The sequence below is a fragment of the Arvicanthis niloticus genome, chromosome 2 (genome assembly GCF_011762505.2).
Source record: "Arvicanthis niloticus isolate mArvNil1 chromosome 2, mArvNil1.pat.X, whole genome shotgun sequence".
NCBI classification, from domain to species: Eukaryota; Metazoa; Chordata; class Mammalia; order Rodentia; family Muridae; genus Arvicanthis; species Arvicanthis niloticus.
Genome location: NC_047659.1, coordinates 83,875,224 through 83,898,311, shown reverse-complemented (window position 1 = coordinate 83,898,311; position 23,088 = coordinate 83,875,224). Strand labels below are relative to the sequence as shown.

The 23,088-nt window shown below is 49.1% G+C and overlaps 2 protein-coding genes and 1 long non-coding RNA gene across 3 annotated transcripts; 1 reads left to right on the top strand and 2 right to left on the bottom strand.

The window, feature by feature from the left end:
- The first annotated feature begins 836 nt into the window (after positions 1–836).
- Nutm1 (NUT midline carcinoma family member 1) lies at positions 837–12,234 on the top strand. The gene is made up of 7 exons (XM_034495814.2): positions 837–993; positions 3,593–4,298; positions 6,290–6,418; positions 8,232–8,371; positions 8,807–9,081; positions 9,441–9,557; positions 9,951–12,234. Exons 1-7 carry the CDS (start codon positions 978–980, stop codon positions 11,979–11,981), a joined length of 3,414 nt encoding a protein of 1,137 aa, XP_034351705.1. The 5' UTR covers positions 837–977; the 3' UTR covers positions 11,982–12,234.
- Positions 9,390–10,540, bottom strand: LOC143441394 (uncharacterized). The gene is made up of 3 exons (XR_013108743.1): positions 10,414–10,540; positions 9,915–10,044; positions 9,390–9,524 (listed from the first exon to the last, which is right to left on the bottom strand). It is a non-coding gene; the product is annotated as an uncharacterized LOC143441394 (long non-coding RNA).
- A 538-nt stretch (positions 12,235–12,772) lies between the features above and the next one.
- Positions 12,773–20,220, bottom strand: Lpcat4 (lysophosphatidylcholine acyltransferase 4). Its single transcript, XM_034496556.2, has 14 exons — positions 19,976–20,220; positions 18,432–18,574; positions 17,933–18,153; positions 17,475–17,587; positions 17,307–17,367; positions 16,986–17,044; positions 16,752–16,786; positions 16,158–16,212; positions 15,991–16,073; positions 15,615–15,740; positions 15,271–15,403; positions 14,330–14,428; positions 13,789–13,945; positions 12,773–13,497 (listed from the first exon to the last, which is right to left on the bottom strand). Exons 1-14 carry the CDS (start codon positions 20,087–20,089, stop codon positions 13,322–13,324), a joined length of 1,575 nt encoding a protein of 524 aa, XP_034352447.1. The 5' UTR covers positions 20,090–20,220; the 3' UTR covers positions 12,773–13,321.
- Positions 20,221–23,088: the final 2,868 nt, after the last annotated feature.

The window sequence follows — 23,088 nt, the reverse complement described above, 5'->3', positions numbered from 1 at the left end:
AGTTCTCAGGAGGTAGAGGCAGGCAAATCTTTGTTGAGTTCCTACCCAGCTAGGGCTAAAGAGTGAGATCCTGTCTCAAATATAAATAATCAATTAAGTAAAATCTTTTTTAATTTAGTTAAGTTTTTTCAGCAAATGGAAAAGAGGCTGTGGCTTCCATGAATTGCAGAGGTGTTGTGACAGGACTGTTTGGGTATTACAGAGAGAACTTTTCTTTTCAGAGTTAGTCCCACTTTGTAGCCCAGGCTTTTCTTAAACTCTGACCTCCTGAGTCCGAGGATTGTGTTTGTGCGTGCGTGCGTGTGTGTGTGTGTGTGTGTGTGTGTGTGTGTGTGTGTGTGAGCTTTTTAGGAAGGTGGCGCTCAGCCCACAGCAGTTGAACACTCTGGATCATCTGAGACACTTCAATGCCAAGCATTCAGTTTTGTTTTTTTGGTTTTTTGTTTGTTTGTTTTTTAATTCTTGAGTATACAAACTGTGCACGCTGAATCTGGCTCAGAAAATAGAGTCATCACTGAAACAAGCCAAAGGTCCACCACCATTCTGTTATTAATAGTAATTCAGCTGCAGAACTGGAGAGAGGGCGGGCTCGGGATTAGACGTATTGTTGAAGAATAGAATGAGAAGCCAACAGTGAAAACTGCAGTGCAATGCTGGGAATCTGAGAGACGATGTACAAACTGTCCGAAAGGAGGACATCCAACAGTTATGCTACCAAATTCACGGAGGGAGGGACTTTCTAATTTTTGCTTACTTGCTTGAGTAGTATCTCCCCATTCTCACTACACAATATCCTTTCCCTTCCCCCGCTACAGAATGCCTGACTCCAAGGTTCTAATTCTGTTTTGACCCAGTCTTTAGCCCATCTTCCTTGGATATCATCTGTTGGAGCTAGGTTATTGCCTGGATCCTGAACCCAACTGTTTCATTCTGGAGCCTTCCAGACTGCCACTGTTGGTGTGCCTAAACCTCAGATTATGGCATCAGATGGAAGTAAGACTAGACATAGTGGAGTGTGGGCTATCTGCCACCTGGGGTGTCACATTTGCCACTTTACCTAGGGACAAATCATTTAGGCCAGCCTATAAGGATTTGAGGAATTAGAGCCCCCACAGGCACTAGGGAGCCCAGGGAAATAGATTTTTACCATTAAGAATGGGGAGGAGCATCCTTGGAAATGAACTAAAGTATGTCAGAAGTAACACACTGAATATTGGGACTGGATACCAATTACCAATTTGATTCCCAGGAAGAGGGACCACTTTAACATGCTTGGGGTGGAAACAGAGCCTTATGTATTAGGGTAAATTATGTTGCCAGGGTTTCAGGGGAAGAGTCATGATCCTTGTCTTCTGACCTGCTCTAGGACTTCACCATGGAGAAGTAAGGGCCAGCTCTCTTGATCTTTCGAGGAAAAGTGGGCTAAAGAATGGAATTGGGCCAGGTCTATTAGCCTTGCTCAGAAAGCTAAAACTCAGTGGGGTTCACTTATTCACTTATGAGCCAGTGAACAAAGCTAGAGATTTTGTAAAATTGCTTGCTCTCAGGGTCTGACGCTCCTTCTAACAGAGGTGGTCCTTATCAGTTCAGGCAGCAGGCTTTTTCTCTTTTTTTTTTCTTTCACTGTAATTTATTATGCATATAACTGGAAGTTGGGAAGTCTAAGGTCAAGTTTCCATCTAGTGTTCTGGGGAGCAGAATTCTATTTCTGGGCTCATGTGTTCGTGTGTTCTCTCTCTCTCTCTCTCTCTCTCTCTCTCTCTCTCTCTCTCTCTTTCCCTCCCTCCCTCCCTCCCTCCCTCTCTCCCTCCCTCTCTCCCTCCCTCCCTCCCTCTCTCTCTGTCTCTCTCTCTCCTCCCTCTCTCTTTCTGTGTGCACGTGCAAATATTTGTTTATTGAAATTGAATCTGGGACCTTGCATCTGATAGGCCAGCATTCTGTGAGCCAAATCTGTAGCGCCCATTTCACTTTTTAGTTTGAGGCAAGGTCTCGTAAAGTTGCTCAGGCTGCCCTTGAATTCCCTCTGTAACCCAAGCTGGACTTGTGATCATCCTCCAGAGTGGTTGTATTTACAAACCTGCATTTATTTTTTAAGTCAATGCATTTTTTTTTTGTTAGGGTCAATCTTTGTTGATTTTCAGGCTGAAGGAGATAGGCTATCTTAGTGACAGACAGAGATGCTCAGTTTTCCTATGGTGGAGCTCAGATCTTAGGAACATTTTTACTGTGTGCAGAACTTGGTGGTCTAACCTGGCCCTCTGGTGTATGGTTCAGATGTATGTGAACATTAGGTTGTTCCTATTTCATTCAGAAAGTGGAATTTGAGTGGTACTGGTTTGTCAGTGGAATTTTTTTTTTTTTTTGGTTTTTCGAGACAGGGTTTCTCTGTGTAGCCCTGGCTGTCCTAGAACTCACTCTGTAGACCAGGCTTGCCTCGAACTCAGAAATCCGCCTGCCTCTGCTTCCCAAGTGCTGGGATTAAAGGCATGTGCCACCACCACCCGGCCTTTTTTTTTTTTTTTAGAAAGGGTATTGCATGAAATTAGGCCAACTGGGCTCTGTTTTTATCATTAAAAGTCATGTAGGATGCAGGCAGGCCCTGTTTAATGAAGCACATTTGTGTGCTTATCCCCCTGCTCTGCCTGACCAGCATCCACATAGCTGGTCCCTAGCAGGAGCTGTGTTCTAGATTCCTCTCTTCTTTAGTTCCAGTGCTTTCTTCTTCAGCTCCAGTGCTTTCTTCTTCGTGAGCCCTAAACTTCTAGTTAAGAAGCAGCAGAAGCACAGATAGTCTGCGCTGCCAAGTATCAACTTGTCCATAGTTGGACCTGAAAGTGGAAATCTCCCTCCCTGCAAGGTCCTCCCCTTGCTTCATAATGAAGTTTCTGGGAACCAAGAGTCTACACTACCATATTCTGTCCTGGGAATTGTGCTTCTGTGGCTAGTGACAGGAGCCACAGAGCAGCTGGGATCAGGTGGCTTCCCTGTTTTGTGGAGTAGGCAGGGTAAGTGTCCATGTATGTTGAGTGGGGCTATTTTTGGAGAAATGAGCTTATGAGTCTTACGGTCAGTAAGCGTGTTCATAACCTGCATCTTCTGTTATTTGAGGAGATTACTAGGAACAAGAGGTATAGGAAAAGAAGGAGAAGGATAGACCAATGTTTGTGAAACCGCCTCCTTCTCAAGGGTCCCATGAGTGCTTCTCAAGAGCCTGGAATTTTCCCTGCATTAGCATGCTTGCAAACTGCTTTTCCTGTAGAACAGCTGTCAATCTTATTTCATGTCTTCTTGATCTGCCTATGGAACTGGCAGGAGAGGTCTTCAGGAGTGTTTTGAGAGACGCTGTTAGAGGCAGGGATGGCTTGAGCTTGCTCTTCTTGGAAGATGCAGGTCTATGTGTCTCTTTGAAAGGGAGCAACTTCTCTAGCCCAGGGGTAAAGGACTCCTTGAGAGGCATTTACAAGTACACCCATCTACTTCCCTTCCTTCACACATTGAAAGTCATTGCTCTAACCCCATAGGGACTAAAACAAAGTCAAGTGGCCTAACTTCTCATCTTCCTCCTACTCCCTTCTCTTCTTTGTCTCAACAGCCTCTCCATTACCAGGACCAGATATGGCCATGAAACCTGGTGCTGGCCTGTCCCCTTTCAGTGCACTTCCTTTTGCCCCACCTCCTCCTGTTCCACCAGACCAACCCCTCTGGGAGCTGTCACCACAGCCCCCTATACCTCCTGTCTTCTCTCCAGGCAATCCTCTCCTCCTTTCTGCTTTCCCCAGCCCATTGTTGGTGACAGGAGAAGGAGGCCCTGGCCCCAGTGTGGCTGGAACTGGCCAGGTCATTGTCAAAGTCAAGACAGATGTGGGGTCAGCTGAGTCCTCTCAAACTCAGAACCTTATAGTTACTCAGACAGCCCTAAACTGGATTCCCTCAGGTGCTCCCTGTGGGAGCCAGGAGGGGCCTCCTCCTCTGTATGTGACAACCTCTAATGTGAAGACCATCCTGCCTGCTGTGGCTGTTGGAGTGAGCCAGGAGGCCCCTGCAGGGCTTCCTCTGCAGGTTCTCCCACCAGCTGCCCAACTGGCTCCCATTGTGCCCCTGGAAAAGCCCTGGCCAGGAACACAAGCAACAACCATGGAAGGAGGTCCCATGGCTGCCCGGAAGCCCTCTCAAGGTGACCTTGCCTATGCTTCCAAGGGTGTTTATGAGAACTATCGTCGCTGGCAGCGCTACAAAGTCTTGGCCCGGACTCACCTATCCCAGAGTCCTGATGCAGAAGCTCTTTCCTGCTTTCTTATGTAAGTGGGGGTAGGGAGTATCCAAGGTTGACTTTTTTTTTCTAGGGCTTTTAGAGAGGACTCTAGGATAGACACAGAGGTTTCCGTTTACTCCAGAATTCTTGAAGGCAGTTGTGAGAGTGAAAAAAAAACACTGTTAAGAGAATGAAAAACAGTGCTATGTTCTTCCCAGCTTATAAGAACCATTCAGGTACCATTTCTCAAAGACTACCTACAATTCTGTGAAATCAGGCAAGCATTTTATGGTAATCCTGAAAAGTCTGAGAGACTTCCTGTCATAAAACAGAGATTGACATGTAGGTCCTGACTCCAAATGTCAGGGCCCTGCCTGCCTGCCCTCTGACACTGACTGGGATGAGGTGGGCTGGGCCCTGACTCATTCTTGTAGGAATGGGGAAGATGACACTGAGTCAGGCAAAGACCTTAGTGTGTGTGAACCCTATCTTACTCGGGAGTTGAGGTGAAATGGGGAGAGGGGGAGCACAGTTGGCTCCACACATACTAGGTGTGTGATCCAGAACAGGACTTTTAACACCTTTGCCCTCAGGTTCCTCATCACAAAATGGGGTAATTATACCTATCTCCTAGGGTTGATCAGAAGATTAATGGTGCTTGGCAAAGTGCCTGGCATAGAAAATGAATCATTCAAATGGTCATTCTTTTATTAATACTATAAAAAGGCAACCTGAAAGAGGAAAGGAGCCCACAAAAGGGCAAAGTATCCCTCCTTTAGAGCCAAGACGCCTGGAGTTACAGGCTGTTGTTTTTGTTTATATATTAGTTATTAGTCATCTGGGAAATTTTCTCTACTTCCCAACCACATGGGGTAGCTCTCAGCTGCAGACCATTGAGTAAACAGTCTTTCTCTCTGTCTCTGTCTCTCTCTCCCCCAGACTTTGAAAAAAAAAAAAAATGCATGCTCCCTTATAGTGGGAGAGCTTCATTTGGACTTTAGATCAATGATCGAGAGACATTCCCAAGGTCCTCAATAAACACCACCTTACTGAGTTCCTGGTTTCTTGAGATGGTTCTTCAGGTCTCTCTTGAGACCTGGTGGCACAATTTCTAAGTCTAGAGCCAGTATGAATTCTCAAGATTTGTATAGGACCCATCCCCTTTTGTTTCTGGCCAGCTTCCCCACCTCCCCACAAGCTTCAGTGCTGGGTAGGATCTTATGCCAGGCATGATCAAGATTTTATACAGCAGCCATCTGGGACCCTGGCTTCTAAAATCCTTGGTTACAGCAAGCTTTCCCAGGTGGTTCTGATACTCAATAATGTTTAAGAACCTAAAGAGAAGCTGGAGAGGTTAAAATGAAGTCCTTGCTTTAATCTGCACCCTTATTTCCTCTGGAGCTTTCCAGAAGTAATGGTCCAATATTCTATTTGAAAATCTATGATGGCATTCTGGAAAGAAAGAATGAAAATTGGGGGTGGGGGGACATAATCCCCAAACTACTATACCTGTTTTTGTGGGTTTTTTTTTTTGTTGTTGTTGTTTATTTGTTTTCAAGACAGGGTTTCTCTGTGTAGGTCTGGCTGTCCTGGAACTCACTCTGTAGACCAGGCTGGCCTCACACTCACAGAGATCCACCTGCCTCTGCCTCCCAAGTGCTAGGACTAAAGACATGTACCACTACTGCCAACTGGGTTAAATCTATTTCATAGTTACAAACCCGAGTGTTTCCTTCTTAATGTTCAGTTAAGGCTAGCACTGAGAGAATTAAAGGTGGGTGCCCTTGTTGATTTCAGAAGGTCAGGAGAAGAATCACTCAATTTGTGTGATTTGCACATCTCAGTGGGAAGGGCAGCAAGAATGGTGAAGAACGGGAGGCAAGGCTGTGGAGTCTGGAGGTCTTATTAAAATGGAACACGACAGGGCCTGAGGGACATACTAGATTTGGTGAGAAACGGGGGATATGAACTGAGGTGGGCATTAGAACAGGTGCAGGGCACACTTTTACAATGTGTCTGACCTAATGGGGGTTTTAGCCCAGTGCTTCGTTCCCTGGCCCGACTGAAGCCTACTATGACCTTGGAGGAGGGACTGCCGAGGGCTCTGCAGGAATGGGAGCGGACCAGCAACTTTGACCGGATGATCTTTTATGAGATGGCAGAGAAGTGAGTTTGACGAACCCTCATTCACCTCGCAGGGGCGGGGGAGTGGTCGAATACAGGGGCAGCAGAGACAGACAGGTGAATGTATGTGTATGTTGGGGGAGGGGAGTAACAGCAAGATGACTCAGCGGGTACCACAAGCCTGACCACTTGAGTTTGATCCTCAGGACTCACATGGAAGGATTGAAGGGCCTCCCGGAAGCTGTCATGTGAGGTCTACACATACACATTGTACCCACATGTGCGCGAGCGCGAGCGCGAGCGCGCACACACACACACACACACACAAATAAAAAATAAATGGAGTAAATTTAAAAATAAAGTCGAGCTACAGGAGGAGGGCTGTAGGCCACATGGGGGTTTCCTGGCCCTTTCCTGCTTCTACCACCCCATCTCTGGGGTTACTCCATCCTGTCTGTTCTTTTTTGGGGGGGGGGGGAGGGGGAGGGGTTCGAGACAGGGTTTCTCTGTGTAGCCCTGGCTGTCCTGGAACTCACTCTGTAGACCAGGCTGGCCTCGAACTCAGAAATTCACCTGCCTCTGCCTCCCAAGTGCTGGGATTAAAAGGTGTGCACCACCACTGCCTGGCTTATCCTGTCCTTGAAAACTCCCCTGTCTCCAGGTCTTGGATCTGTATGTGGCTTTCATATTGAAGGTGTTAGCATAGGATTGAACCCAGGGCCTCTAAAATCTCACACGAAGGCTCTTTAGCTCACCAGATGGCAAGTGGCTATTGTTGTGGAACGTCATGAGCACTTTTCCTTTCACAGTTAGCTTTGGTTTTGTTTTTAAAAATACCACAGAAAACCTGTTATTCCCCCATTCCTGGGAGGGACCAATTCTGAAAGAGGTTAGCCAGAATAAACAGAGTACTGAATTCCCAGAGTGGTCTCCTGGCTCTTCATCCCCCGATTTGTACAGGATAGCTGTGTCTAAAAAAAGTAACTTTGGCTGACTGTTACGTTGTGAGTCAGCACACCCATGAATGACGGGAGTATCATCTGAGGCCAGGAGTTCAAAGCTAGCCTGGGCAACATAGTGAGAATCCTTATCACAGCAACTGGGGAAAGAATCTTTTCCTCCAAATGTACTTTTTTTTTTTTTTTTTTTTTTCCCCTGAGTCTGAACCTTCAGCTTCCTAGGTTTACCCTTGAGGACTTGTTCCAGCTTTTGCACTCTGATGGGCTGTGCTTCAGAAAGTCTGCCATCATTTTCAGTTGTAGAAAGGGGCAGATGAGGAGCAACACTTTAGAGTGTATTTCTAGACTGTTAAATGGGCCACACTTAAAGGAATCCGCCAAGCTTATATGATAATAATTAATCAAAGCACCAGGTGAGATTGACATGGCACAGAAGTAGAGGATATCACTTTGTCCTGGAGACTGATCCAAGCTGTATACCACCAGTTCCTTTAGTTAGCTTCTTGAGTAACCATTGAAGGTGAAGGGGACAATATAATGGCATCTCCTCAAACTGTCATTAGGCTACTGCCTACCTGTGAGCACCTTCCCCTGGCTGACCCGACTTCAACAGTACTTAGCCAGAATGAGGGTGCTTGGTTTCTTGGCCATGTGTGGATACTGCCTGATGTCTGTATTACTGATGGACTGGGTTCTCCTCCTTACCACAGACTGTGCTTTATTTTGTAATTTTTTTTTTTTTTAAACGTACATTGGTGTTTTTGCCTGTATGTATGTCTGTGTGAGGGTGTTGGATCTTAGAGTTACAGATAACTGTGAGCTGCCATGTGGGTGCAGAGACTTGAATCACTGAGCCATGTCTCTAGCCCCGATTGTTCCTTCTTTACCCTCTGCAGGTTCATGGAGTTTGAGGCTGAGGAGGAAACACAGATACAGAACGCACAGTTGATGAATGGGTCCCCCGGTCTGTCCCCTATAGCCCCTTTGAAACTTGACCCTCCAGGGTCCATGGTCCCTGAGGCTTGCCAGCAGCCAGGTAAGGCTACCCACAAAGCAGATGAGGACTGGAAAATGCTCTGCTTTTGCTTCTGTAGCTGTCTTTCCTGGAAGTGACATTGTATAAGCCAAACACAATGTCCCATAGAAAACTGGGGTCTTGGCTCCTTCTGTCTGGAATTAGCTATTGATCTTGGCCAAGTAAACTAACTACTCTCTCGTCTAGATTGTGCATGAATCCTATACTTTATCAGCCTAAAAAACGGGGTTGGATCAGGTGGTTTCTTGGAATGTCAAGGTGTGTGGAAAGATTTCTAAGAGTGTTTTCTCTCATGCCCTCCAACTTTTTATGTTTTCTCCCCCTAAAGCTTGATCCTATTCTAGAACCATTTCCTGAACCCAGATTTCTTTCCTTATAAGCATCACTGGGCAGTAGATACCAAAGCTTCTTTCCCATCTCTCTCTCTTCCCTCAGTGTACATTCCGAAAAAGGCAGCCTCTAAGACTCGGGCTCCCCGTCGGCGGCAGCGCAAACCCCAAAGGCCTCCAGTTCCTGAGGCACCCAAAGAGATCCCACCTGAAGCTGTGCAAGAATATATTGACATCATGGAAGGGCTGATGGGGAGCCATGTGGACACTGGAAAGACAGAGGAGGAAGAGGGGCAACAGGAGGATGCAGGGATGTATCCAGATCCAAGTCTTCTGAGCTATATTGATGAACTATGTTCTCAGGAAGTCTTTGTCTCCAAGGTGAGCTAGGTCTACATGGCTAATTTCTAATAGATATTGGGAGCTAGGCACTATGGGGCATCAGCTCTCTGGGGTTCTGCACATGGCAGGAGCCTCCATTCTACAATTTTGAGTAGATATTTGGGGGTTGGGTACTATGGGGCACCAGCAATCTAGGGTTCTGCATAAGTCAGTGACTCCATTCTATAAACTGGAAATAGGTAGACATATAGGTAGGATGGTAAGGACTACCGCAAATTTTTATAACTAACTCCAGTGTGAAAGTGGGGGCATGGGCCTCGTAGCTTTGTCTCTAGAGCACTTGGACTTACAGATTACTTCTTATCAGGATTTACACCACTCTTCTTGCTGTTCCCCAGGTGGAGGCGGTCATTCACCCTCAGTTTCTGGCAGACCTGCTGTCCCCGGAAGAGCAGAGAGATCCTTTGGCTTTAATTGAGGAGCTAGAGCAAGAAGAAGGACTTACTCTTACCCAGGTAAAGTTGGGAAGCAAAGAACACACCAGGAAGAGGAGTCTGGCTGATTTTTGTATCGCCCTTTGATATCCTGATACCGTTTTTTTTAGAGGATTTAGGATTGGACTCTGGGTCATATGAGAGCAGAGAAATCAGCATTTGAATAACACAAGAATAATCTTCACACAGTGCACAAAAGCATTAAGCCTATGGTCTAGAACAAGTAGGTAAGGGATAAGGAAAGGCTCACAGAAAAGGAACAAAGCTCTAATGCAGAAAGAGCTACAATATCTATCTTGGATACCATCACTTAAAACACTTTTTTCCCCACACTATCTACCATCTCCTGTCACCCACTCAGCCACCCCTTCTCCTAACCATGTATAGAACTGGCATTTGTCCATTCCCTTCCAGCTGGTCCAGAAACGACTCTTGGCCTTGGAGGAGGAAGATGCAGAGACACCTCCAAGTTGCAGTGGAGCTCAGTCAGACTCAAGTCCTTCTGTTTCTGATGAAGATGAAGATGGGGGTCAAAGGCGTCGGCCCTCACCTGGGCTTCAGGGGGCTGCGGGCATTGTTCGCATTGGAAAATCTGCTTCTCCAGGCAAGCAGGCAAGAGAAATGCATGGTGGGCAGGAGCAAACACTAGGTGGTTCACAGGGGATTCACAAGGATGGAAATAGTCTGCCATCCCCTAGCAGCTGGGACCTGCAGCTAGAACTCACAGCTTCACAGGGAATGCCAGTACCCTTGGGTATGGAGATAAAAGGGTCTGGGGAGGCTATAAAACAGCTATCTGCAACTCATGATGGCCACCTGGGAGGTACCGGGTCCTCTGGGCACTACCCAGTAGCAGATAGGAATCCAGAGGTCTTACCTTTTTGTTGGCAAGAAGATCCCCAACACATGAGAGCCTCCAGTTTGGATGTTGGATGTATAGAGCCAGTTCCTCTGCAAGGACTTGTGATAGAAAAACAGACCTTGGTGTTGCAGATAGGAGAGCAGATTGGACAGCAGATCGGGGGAGTTGGGATGCTTACTCAAGGAAGAGAACAACCTTCAGCGGTTTCCCAGAAGGGCTCAAGAGCCATTTGGGGAGATGACAGAGGTCCTGATGTGGTTCAGAGTTACAGTCAGAACCATTCCCCTGGAGCAGCTGGCAACCTAGACAGGGTTTCTCTCAGCCCAGGACTGTGGCTGAGCAGTGACATGGATCCTGTAGGCTTAGAGTTTCCCTTACAAATTGAAAATGTCATAGATAGCATCCAAGATAAGGCATGTAGACGGGAGGACCAGACATTGAGTTCTAAAAACAGTGCTTCTCTGGGTCCTAGAAAAAACACAGTGCCCAAGGATGTGGGGAACAGTGTGATTCCCTGTGGAGGCACAGATAAAACAGCCGTCCCAGAAAAGAGAAACTCCTGCAGCTTGCCAGGGTCTTTGAGAGCCAGTGGTCCAGGTTTGAGGTCCAAAGAAAAGCAAGAGCTGAGCCCTGAAACCATACAGAATTCTAGTGATCTGTGGGCTGAAGCTTGCCCCCCACTGCTGCAAACACTTGACTCTTCTCCACTGGGGTCTTCCAAAGACACCCTGATACCCACATGCCAAGGCAATCTCCTTATTATTGGGACCCAGGATGCCTCCTCTTTCCTCCAGGCTAGCCAAAAGGCAGAGAGCAGAGGTAATCTACTTTTTCCTCCTATGCTGGAAAACATAGAACAGGTCAACATACTAGATGTTAGAAATGACAGTGGCCCCCAGCCAGGGGTCAGCAAGGATTCCTGCTCATCAAGTTTTAATTCTTATAACCTCCAAGGAGAGGGCAGGGAAGACACAGTTTCCTCCAAACCCACTGACCTTGTTCCTTTACAAGGTCATCAAGAATCTTGTACACATGAGACAACCAAATTGACATCTGGCCAGGGCCAGGGCCATACTTCCCCAAGGTGGGGAACCAGGGATGCTTTTATTCTGAGAGAAATCCCTATTAGAGAAACATCAGCAGATAGAGCCAAAGGAAGTGAGACAGAGAAGGAGGAAGATGAAGAGCTCTCCAACTTCTCCTACCTTTTGGCTTCCAAACTCAGCCTGTCCTCAGGAGGGCTTCCCTTTAGTACTAGTCAAGCCTCAGGAGGTCAGGGAATTGTGAAAACATCTTCAGGAGGTCAGGGAATTGTGAAAACATCCCACCATTCTGCTGAAGTAAATGGCCACTCTGCTGAAGTAAATGACCATGGTCAGCCTTCACCCCCACCCAAGTCTGGGAAGCAAGCCCTAGTTGGGAGTCCAGCTACTGTTGTAGAGAGACCCCAGCAGGGAGGTCAGTTTAGTAGTTCTGGGCAGAAACCCCTTGTTCTGGGAATGGCACAGCTCCCACAGCCTCGTAAAAGGCGTCGTGACAGTTTTGTCACCAGCAAAAGGAAGAAAAGACGTCGCAGCCAGTAGGAAGCAGAGGGCCACCCTGCTCCACCTAGCAGCACCCAAAGTTGTGTGTGAGGGGGTGCCCCAGAGTCCATTTTACTGCTCAGTGGAGAAGCAGCCTCAGCCCAATGTTGTTTTCGTTGTTGTGCAAGAAGCTGGAGAGCCTGGGGCAGGTCAGACTGTCTAGGTTGCAGGGGTCCAGTTAGTGGGAAGTAAAGGGAAAGTTCGGCTTTCAAAAGTTATATGGAAAAATAAAAGTTTGTGGCTGGAAAATGTTATGTGCTCGTCTGTGTGAGTACCCTTGCAAAGAGCACAGAGCGAAGAGTGACAATAAAGGCAGGCTTGTGGACCCACCGTCCACGCTGCTAGCCTTATCTTGGTTCCCTGTAGTGTTTTGCTAAGAATCACTTTCATGACCAGGTAAGATTCCAACAGTAGTCCCAAAAGGGACCTCCCTCTTTCCAAGACTGAACCTGGCATTGGCAGGTCATGTCTGGATAGCCTATTATTATCTGCCTCCTTGAAGTCTATGGGGCAGAGGGATTCTTTTTGTAGGTCAGATCTGATTTCCTAAATCTAATTTATTCTATGTATGTATGTCAAGACATGTAGCACCTTGGGTGCTAGGAGAGCAAGGGCAGGGGGAAGGGGACTTTTTTTCCTTTAAGGGCTGGACAGGAAGGGAACTTTCATGTTCCTTAGCTCATGCTGCTGTAGGGAAGCACCATGAGGTTGGTGTGACCTGGAGGTTCACTGAACACAGGGCTCTGCTCCGAGTATGGACGATGGAATAAACTCTCAGTGGGACTGTTAAATATGGAATGGTAGGAAGCTATATTTTCATCTTTAATGAGGGCAGAACGAGAGGGAATGGGCTGAAAAAGAGGCTCATGAAGAAGTCAATTAAGATGTGCATATTTAGTAGGTGGTAACAGGAGAGGCAGATAAAAAAAAAATCACTGTATGATTTCCATAGAGGAAAACACCCCGGTCTGCTTGTGAATGAGAGAATTCAGGTATGGCCAAGATCAATCTTTGGAGTTTCTGGAAATTCCAATGGAAATTTGGCAACCAACCATTCATCTCGTTCCTTCACAACTAATGATTCCACCCTCAGGACTAAGCTTCAGGTTCAGTTTTTTTTTTTTTAATAGATATATATTTATATTTATATATAAAATAGTCTTTTACAAAAAGACCCCACCAAACAAAAAATGAAAATAAACAACAACAACAAAAAAAACTATGATAACCAAAAAATCAAACAGGAGCAGAGGTGGGGCTGAGGCAGAGGATAGGCCTCTGGCGCTGTCCTGAGAGCAGGGCTGGGTTTGAGCTGAGGAAAGAGTGGGAGGCTGAGGTACTCAGTCACCCTTCTGCTTGGGGGCCTGCACAGTCCCGTTGGCCAGGGCAGTGGGGCTGCTGGGGGATGAGGCATTTGGTATCTGGGAGGTGCTTCGAGGCTTGTGTGGGGGGCGTAGGTAGGCGCTGAAAAGCTTGCCGTACAGAGGGTCGTGAAGGGAGAAGTTCTGGAACTGACCTGTTCAGGAAGAGTGGGAAATGGAAAAGTTACACCACCTGAGAGTGAGGAGAGGGGACACTCCCTTCTCTTTCCTCAGAACCCAGCCCCGCTAGTCTGTTTGCCTTCTCAAATGCAGCTTGGCACCTCTTTCCTCTCTTGCCCAGTTCCCACCCATCTTGCCTCTTCTCAGAGGTTCTGGTCCCTGACACTGGCCACTAGCCCTCTTTCTCGGCCAGCTCAGTGCTCAGAACGGATCCTGGTGCTGACAGTGCCCCCAGAGCGTGCATGCGGCAAAGAACACAGACTCACAGAGGGAGAGGCCCTGGCTGCATCCAGGCTGGCACAGCTCGGCATGCAAAGTCGTGGCAGCAGGGCGGGGTGAACCCAGCAACAGGTGCAGGATGGTGCTGAAGCCTTCTTTGTATAGTAGGCGGTCAGATCCTTCTACCTGCTCTTCCGCAAAGAGCTGTGGGGGGGGGGGGTAGGAAAAAAGAGATGGAGAGGGAGAGAGAGAGAGAGGAGAGAGAGAGAGAGAAGGAGGGAGAGACAGAGATGCCCATTAAGTTCTCTACTTCAGACAGTGCCTCACATTGCCCGCCTGATAAGCTCCTTTTTCCCCAAGACTACTGCATGTAAATCATCTTGGATCTCTAGTACTTGTTCTTTCAGGACAAATGTAAACCAGCAAGCTTCTGCCTTCTTGTTCCCAGGTAGGCCTTGGTGGGAGATTCTGGACAGAAGGAGGGCCCTGAGCTTGCATTATCTAAGAGCTAACTGGGAACAGTACAATATACTGCCCTCCTGGGATGGAGCTGTGGGGTAAAGCATCTCAGCTGTCCCTCAAAGGTACCTCAAAGGCCAGGCGAGTCAGCTCCTCCAGGCTCCGGCCCCCATCCAGGGCTGCTAGTGCTAGGGCCACATTTCGGAAGTCCACCAAACCCTTGGCATCCTGGAAGGTAAAAAACCAGAGCAATGTGGGGACTGGGCATCTTCCTCCGGCTTCTGCTCAGTCGGCTTATAAACGATGCTGGCAAGCACCCTGCTCAGAAGTCATCAGCACACTCCCCAGGACTCCTGGGAGTTCTCAGGCCACGTGCTTCCTTCCACTATTGCTTACTGCTATAAGCTATGTCAAGCCGTGTGGTGACCACACCCTCCCACAGAGATCTAGGAATGTCAGGGGATCCCCCAGGAATCTGAAGTCTATTCTGATATACCACCAGGAAACAATCCTGGTTTCCAACCCAGACAAACTGGTTTTCCTTTGACTCAGCCTATGTGGGAGAACTGGTCCAACAGACTTGGGGGGCCACTGACCTAACTTTTTTTTTTTTTTTTTTTTTTTTACGATAAAAACCTAAGCAGGACTATGACTACAGGGGACATGTTGGCTGAGATGGAGATGGTCCTCCTCAATTTAAGAAATGCACAGCTCAAAACTTAAAATTTTTAATTACTTTAAAACTTTTAGAAGGGTCTATCTAACTGTAACACCTAGGCTGGCCTTAAACTTAAGATACTTTGCCTCTGTTCCCTCTGAATGTTGAGGATGCAGAGACTCATAGTCTGTGTCTTATTAGCACAGAAAGGGCCCTGTGAGTGGTGTAAAAAGCACCTGTCTAGTGTAAAAACAGACAAACAAAAACTAGAATTATAAATTGACAGGATACTTGGGTCGTATTTCTGGAAATACAGTTTGCCAAAAATAATAACTCAGACATCATCCCTGAATCTTGAGTTCCTCGGCTTGGAAGACAAGTTGTCCATGTTGCCCTGGGTTCTAGCCATTACCTGCTGGAAGTAGCTGAAGGCACCAGCCACTGTCTGAGGATCCGAGAGCTGCAGCTGCTGGGCAAACGCTTCTTGGCTGATCATTCGACTCCGGCCTGGCTCTGCCCCCATGTCCACAAAGCCTGGGGACAGCCTACAACGAAATCGATGACAGTAGAGTTGACTCAGTTTGTTTTCTGATGCGCCATACGCAGCCTTATTCCCAGCACTAGGCTCCGAGTGCAGGCTCAGATGCTGTCCCCTGAGCCCCTGTACTGAGGACCAAATGCAGCACAGTACTTCTACCTGCCCTTGTTTCCCCTTTCTGGGACACTGCTTATATCCTCACCTTCAAGGTAACTTACCCGGCCTTTTGTAGCACCTTTCCTAGCTCCCAGAGCTGTGGTTCCAATGCTACCTTCAGCTGGCCCACCACAATCACAGGTAAGCTCCCTACAAATTCACATTCGGTGGCTGGAATGCCCAGGGCCCTTCAGGACAAAGAAGGATGGAGATCAAGAGGAGGTGGCAGAAGACATTCCCAAGGTTTCATTATACTCTGTTGCACGGTCAGTTCCCTTTGCCTTTTTCTCTCCTTGGTCTCGGCTGTCTCTCAACCCTTCCCCATTACCCCTTATCTTTGCCTCAAAACCTCCTGCACCTCCTTGTGGTTCCTCTGCTCAGCAGAATTGCTCCAGGAAATACTTCATGGAATAGCAGGAAGTAACTTGTAATACTCACTGTGCCATGACTCTCTGGACATTGTTGGCATAAAGGGTGGGGTCCTTACTCTCCTCTGGGCTGGGCTGATAGACAGGGAGGAACTGAAAAACAGACACAGCTCATCAGGACCTGAAAGCTAGGCATGGTTAACTACTCTTTTTCCCATCCCATGAAGGGGTTCTTACCTCTACATCCACAATGCTGCAGGGCTGAGAGGCGGTGAGCCAGAGGACTTTGAGTCTAAGGGAAGAGAGATAGGTGTTTGCCACTGTTTAACGATGAGCTGCTCCTCCTGAGCAAGGCAGTGGGACGTTTCTCTCAGTGATATGAAAAATGGGACCCCTAACTCCAGTTAGCCAGGAGGTTGTGAGAAGGGCCAGAAAGGTGATAGGTGGGACAAAAGTGGCAGGAAACATGCCAGAGAGGAAGGGCAGCAGTCGAGGAGAAGTCTGGGTACTGAGGTAAAGGGAAGAAGCATTTCTAGTGGTATGGTCTCTCTAGAAGGGACCACTGAGTTGAGAACCAGCCTCCAACTCCTCCCCCCAAAACCCGAAAACAAGAAACACAGGACAGTAAATAAGGAACTGTAATTACAGCAGGAGTGTCTTAGGTGGGAGGCTTAGAAACACTGCCAAGTAATATGGGGAGGTCAGAGGGCAATTTCCTCTAGAGTTCTCTCAGTCCTACACCGTAGGTCATTCATCTCATTTAGAGACTGGACCAGAAATGCTCTGGTGGACCCGACTCCCGACCCTAAACCCAATAACAATAGCACTCACACGCCAGGGCCCCTCCATGCCCAGCTGGTGGTGTCCTACAGGAAAAGCAGAAGGAACAGCAGAAGGTTACTCCTCTTTCTGGAAACCGGCCAATCTGCTTTAGCACACCCCAACCTCACCTCATGCTTCACCCCAGATGCCTATCTTTAACACAGCACCAGCAGTTTCCACTTATGTCCACTCAGGAGGGATTCATGCTCCCTGCTTCCACCCTTTCCTTCCACCGAGACTCACCAGACTGTTGGGGTATCGGATGAGGACAGGCTGCACGGGCACCCCTGCGATGAAGGCTCCTAAATCCCATTTCCACCCCCATCCCCCAAGGCAGAAGTTAGTACACGGAGGTAGCATGAGGGTCTGGGACAAATCCTAAATGCTATGTGGCTTTGCTCTACTAAGAACGTCCTCTCTGACTCACCTTGTCAGAGAGGTAGGAGGCTCCCTATCACCATTACCCTTTACCCTCCCCTCTACTTTGTGAGTTACTCCCCCCCAAGCTGGAGCTGCTTCTTCCCTTCCTCCCTCGGTCTCACCACCCACTATCGTTTAACTCACCTGGTTTGAACTTCAGCAGAGCCTTCTTGTTGGAACAGGTGCCTTCAGGAAAAAATAGTACCTGGGTGAAAAACAAAACAAAAACAAAAAACCCAAAGCACAGAGTGAAGTGGGGAGGAAAGAGCAACCATTCGGCACAGGAGGCAGAGCTTCAAGATCTTTACCCACCTGAGGCCACTTGCCTCCCGAGGTGGCCCGCCTTCTGACCTCCTCAACCACTCTGCGACGAGAGGCTGGGTCATGCCGGGATACTAGGATGGCTTGATTAAATCGAAGAAGGGCTGGGTGGGGAAGGTTAAAAGGAGGAGTCACTTGGTTCTGTCCCTGAGGCACTGACATCTGGCAGCTTCAATTTCCTCAACAGTGGGAGATATTTCAACAATCCACTTATTGCTACAATCTATTTACTGTAGGCTGTCCTTTCTAGCACCTTGTCTCTGGCCCCAGCCCTGAGAGCCTTGAGATCAGTTGACAAACTGACTGGTGTTAATTTACATTCATCTGCCAACAGACAAGTACCCCTCCTGACTTTTCTCTCCACACTGGAAGCCAGTGTTTTCATTTCTGACTTTTTGGGGCCCGGGGGTTGCCATTCCTCCCCCTTATGCCCTCTTGAACCCTCTCACCTCCAATGACAGGCACAGAAAGATTCTCGGCTCGGGACACAACCTTGGGCAGGTCACAGGGTAGCAGAACAATTGGGTCAAAGAAAGTTGAGTGGGGGGCAGCAACCAGGACAGGGGCTTCAAGGCGAGAGGCCCTTTGACCCCGAACTCGGATCCGAAGGAAGCCAAGCAGGAAAAATAGCAGGCGGCTCAGACCAAGAACCCCGTTGTGGCATACGGTCCTGCCAGGGTAAGGCTGGGAGTTAGTGGACTCTTACTTAATCAACCCCGTCCCCCATCCAGGTGCCTGGGAAAGCAAGATACTCCTCTTCCCCCCCCCCCAAAACACGTTGGCCGTAGAGGTGAAGTATTTTGGACATGTCACTTAGAAGTGAGGTCCTACGGACCATATCTGAAAGTGCATGTGACAGTTCCAGACCCTGGTATGTGTGTGTGTGCTGGGGGTGGAGCAGAGCATCTAAGGGTGAGAAAAGGTCTTAGGAGTTGGGGTCCCACTTACTTCCTCCATCCTGTAATTGGTTCCTGAAGCTGCTCCTCAGTGAGACCTGCTACTTGGAGCCATGCGAAGGGCCAGAGGAGAAAGAGGACAATAAAAGCTAGAAGTACTCGGATTGGGGCCAGCAGTATCCCCAGGAGGCAGAACTGCAGAAGGGCAGGAGAAAATGTCCCTTAGGGCTGGGAAAGGCTCATTCCACAGCAACCATCTCCTACAAGGATTGACCAGGGGCAAATAGTTAACACCTTGTAGGTGATAGCGCAGAGGTACAGGGATCCAAGTGGGATGAAGATACTAGTGAGGGCCCCGGAGGACAAAGGCTCAATACCACTAGGTGCCTTATTTTCTCACTTTCAGGTGACCCTCTCCTCCTACAAAGGTTACTGTCATCAGTGCATCTAGTATTTGGAAAGGATGTTAGGATTTAATGAGCTGGGAGGTGGTGGCCCACACAGCACTCAGGAGTAGAGAGTCTGGTGGATCTCTGTGAGTTCCAGGCCAGTCTGGTCTACAGAACAAGTACTAGGACACAGCCAGGACTACACAGAGAAACCCCCTATATCCACCCCCTCCCTCAAAAAGAAAAAAAAAAAAAAGAAAAGATTTAATAAGAAAATGCAGGGAAGGTGTCCAGCCCTGGGTTTGATGTAGGTTAGAGACAGTTCTCCCCATCATCCCATTCCATAAATAGCTCTTATATCAAACAAACCCGGTGCAGGGCTTTCAACACTTTGGGCCCAAGGAGCAGATGGCTGGAAACACAGAGATCCACTTTTGCAAGCCTCAGGTCAATCAATCCCTAGCCTAGTACTGCACAACCGCAATCCTTAGGTAACACTCAGCCCTATTCCGCAAGGTAAGGGTTGCCAAGTGCGAGGGTGACTCCAGAGGCTTCCTTAGGATAGAGCAGGTAAATAAACCTAGCCCCCGGGGGGCCGGCCTCACTGGAGGTGATCGCAACAGAAACCTTGGACACTTCCTCCCCACACCACCTCCTGGCTAACCTAGGGTGGTGCGTCCCTCTACTTCCTGTAGCTAACCCCCCTCCCAGCCTCCCTGCCCCCACCAGTAGGTGCTGCAGTGAGGGGGTGGGGGTGGCGGAAAGAGGAGGTGTTGGAAGGGCACAAGGACGAAGTCTCTGGGTCTAAACCGTTTAAGTCAAAGCCCGGATCGCTGAGCACGCCCCTGCCCCCACCCTGGGCTTTCCGTAGCCTCCAGCTCCATCCTAGCACATCAACCTCCGTAGGATGTAATCCGCATTCCTAGTGTCCTCCATCTCCTATCCTTGGGTCCCCTTCAGTCCTCCGTCCTCTCCCTTTCGTTTCTTTCTCACTTGTGAGCCTGTCTATCGCCTAAGCTCGAGTCCTCACCAAGGCTCCTCGCCTACCCACCCCCAGCCGCCCCCACGTGCGCGCCCCCTAACTCCCTCCCCACAAGCTTCTTATCCGCCTCCTCGGGCATCCCCTTGTCCATCTCAGCCAAAGCTCCTCACCACCCGGTCTTCCCATCCCAACCTGTCTTCCACACGTCCCCTGCCCACACCTTACCTTAACCCTCTGGAGGCCGGAGAGGTGTAACTCATGCACGAACGGGTTTGGGGACGCAGAGGACCCAGAGGTGGTATCGAGGGGGGCCCAGGCCCCAGGACTTCCCTGGCTCATGGTGGGAGAAGGCAGAGCGAGGGCCGCGGCCCCCCGCTCCCGGCCCGGGCCCCGCTCCCGGTCCGACTCTGCAGAGCAGCACAGCTCGTGCGGCAGTAGCAGCGGCGGCGCTCTGGTCCCAGCCCCGCCTGGTGCCGGCCGAGGGGCGGAGAGCGGCGGCGCCGCCCGGGCCGCTCGCGTTGTCAGGGCGCCGGCCGCGGGGCGGGGCTTGCTGCTCTCCGGCGTCCCCGCTCAGCCGCGTTCTCCACGGCTCCTCGCGCCATTCGGAGCGCGGCGCCCCGAAGACCTGGCTGCCGCTTTCGGAGGGTCTCGGGTTGGGAGCGGGGCAGAGAGGTGGGCGTTCAGACGAGCGCCCTGGTCACCTTCCGGATGCTGCAGCCACCCTGCCAGCTCAGACGGGGTGGAGCCCCTTGTCAGGGCAGGTTGCCGAGGCCGGCTGCTGCGGAAGGAGGCTGGGCGCCCCTGCTCCCGCCGCTCCTGGGCCTCAATTTCCCCATCTCCGGGGCGGACTACCGCTTTCCTTCCCGGTCGGCGTGCCGCCGCCATGGTGGAGCTCGCGCCCTCTCGCGGCCGTACTGCGTGTCGCAGCTCTCGGCGTCCGCGCGTGCCGGGCTGCGCGGACCACTGTCACCCGCGCGCTCGCATCCCTCGATGCTTAGCGGGTGTACGTCCCCCAGTTCGGCAAAGCCCGGCTCGAGAGAGGTACCAATCTCAGCTTCTCTACTGGTCTCCCTGTGAAACATGGAGGTCACCTAAATTCCTGTCACCTGCAAACCTCTAATGGCCTAAAAACACACTGTACAGCAACCTTAAGTGATGGAGCACCGGGGAGTTGAGTGCACTTTGAAACCCATAGCTACTGACACTATCAAATATGTAGTGCACAGGCAAGGAGGTAAGAGTCATTGTTTATGAAAATAAGCTAGGTTCAATTCACCTTGTCTTCCCTCTGCCTGCTGGAAGGTAAAAATTGAATGGGTGGGTGTTAAGAAAATGAGGGGAAAGAAGTCAGAACTAAGGATGTTTGCCCCCGAAATGCCTTCTTGAGTTCTGCGTTAACTCGGGATATTTTCGGAGACCAGGATGAGAGTGATGAGGGCGTGTAGGTCATAGGACAATTTGCAGGGATGTTCTCTTTTTCTACTTTGTGGGTCTCAAGATTCAAACTCAGGTCATCAGACTTGGTGGCAGTGGCAAGCAACTTTATGGGATGGGTCATCCTACAAACCTGATTTGGGAATTTTAAGAAATAGAGTTCAGGAGATAGGAGTGGGAGAAAGAGAACATTGAAAGGGGGATTAGGTAGGAGCCAGACGCCATCCCTATCTAGATTCTGCATCAGTCCCCTGTAACTTTATCACTTACACCATAGATTGTATCCACAAGAAAAGGAGCAGCTGGCAGTGTCAGGAAAATAAAAAGTAATGCATCCTAGTTAAGATTTACATCTGAAAGTTTGTGTGTGGCTGCTCCCCCCCCCCCATGTGTTGAAGTCCTCATCCCCAGGTGTGATGGTTGCTTGGTTAGACCTTTGGGAAATGTGTCTTCTTGTTGTGGCAAAGTACATGACAGAAGCAGTTTAAAGATGGAAGGGTTGTGACTCACGGTGAGGGTTACGGGTTACAGCCCATCGCCTGCATCAGGGAAGGCAGGGAGTGGCAGTGGGGGGCAGCTGGTCACACTGGAGCTGAGAGGAGGGGATGCTAGTGCTCAGATCAGTTTTAATCCCCTTTTATTTATGTGCCCCGGCCTATGGAAAGTTGCCATCTACATTCCGGGTGTGTCTTAGCGAACCTTTCTTCAGTTAAACCTTCCTGGAAACACCCTTACAGACATGCCAGGAGTATGTCTTTATGATGATCTCTAAATCCCATCAAATTGACTTTGAGGACTCAGCAACACCACCGAGATCCTTATGATCACAGTAGTACTTATAAGGGGAGAGAAGGAGGGAGGGAGGGATGGAGGGAGGGAGGGAGGGAGGGAGGGAGAGAGGGAGGGACACAGGGAGAGAGGGAGGGGCCTTCTGATAACTCCTGTGTAGAGAAGGTTATATGAACCCACAGCCAGACCCCCTAGTCTTCAAGCCAGGAAGCTAATTCTGCCACACACCAAATCTGTGGTCACCTTGGTCTTATACTACCTAGGCTCTGGGGCTGTGAGAGGGATTGGCCTCCTTCCTAGTCCATTACACTCTGTTGCAGCAGTCCAGGAAGACCAGAACTATTTTTCTTTTCCTGAGAGAGAGGGGTGGGTTGGAGAAGGGGAGAGAGAGAGAGAGAGAGATCTCATGTCAGTGTATAGTCCAGGCTGGCCTTGAACTCTTGAATTTGAGACCTGACTGTTTCCTAGTTCCTCAGATTTCTGGTACTTGTCATCACATCTGGCCTAAAATAGTTTTTTAAAAAGTTAATCTTAGGTCAGGCGGTGGTGGCGCACGCCTTTAATCCCAGCACTTGGGAGGCAGAGGCAGGCGAATTTCTGAGTTGGAGGCCAGCCTGGTCTACAGAGTGAGTTCCAGGACAGCCAGGGATACACAGAGAAACCCTGTCTCGAAAAAACCAAAAAAAAAAAAAAAAAGTTAATCTTATTGAAGATTCTACTCTATTCTGTCTTACTTTAAAAAAGTCAGGTTTTATATAACACACATTTTTTTTTTTCAAAGTAGTTCCACTCTTTTTGTTGCTGTTAATTGTTGGGGCCTGGGACTTATTGCACAAACCAGACACCCATCTCAGTCAAATAGGGCTGCTTTATTGAATGCACACCAAAAGACTGAGCCGTCAGGGCCGCAGACCAGACTCAGGAGCTGACTGTGGCCTCTAACATTTCTCAGAGCCAGTTTATATAGGCAGAGACCACAGTGAGCTATGCTCAGGTTCAGGAAGCACGACCTGGTGGCCAGCTGTGACTCAAGCTATTTTGGCTGGCTAGACAGAACAGTTCTAACCCACCTTTATTCTGATTGGTCCTAAGTGGAGCTTATGGTGGTGGAATTT

What these genes read in the sequence shown, in the direction of transcription:
- Nutm1 (XM_034495814.2), top strand. An exon ending in TTTTATGAGATGGCAGAGAA is followed by an intron (nt 6,419 to 8,231) that starts GTGAGTTTGACG and finishes TACCCTCTGCAG; the next exon opens with GTTCATGGAGTTTGAGGCTG. An exon ending in AAGGACTTACTCTTACCCAG is followed by an intron (nt 9,558 to 9,950) that starts GTAAAGTTGGGA and finishes ATTCCCTTCCAG; the next exon opens with CTGGTCCAGAAACGACTCTT.
- Lpcat4 (XM_034496556.2), bottom strand. Translation starts at nt 20,089, where the DNA reads ATGAGCCAGGGAAGTCCTGGGGCCTGGGCCCCCCTCGATACCACCTCT. An exon ending in CCGGCCTCCAGAGGGTTAAG is followed by an intron (nt 18,575 to 19,975) that starts GTAAGGTGTGGG and finishes GCCCTTCTGCAG; the next exon opens with TTCTGCCTCCTGGGGATACT. An exon ending in GCATGGAGGGGCCCTGGCGT is followed by an intron (nt 16,213 to 16,751) that starts GTGAGTGCTATT and finishes CTCTTCCCTTAG; the next exon opens with ACTCAAAGTCCTCTGGCTCA.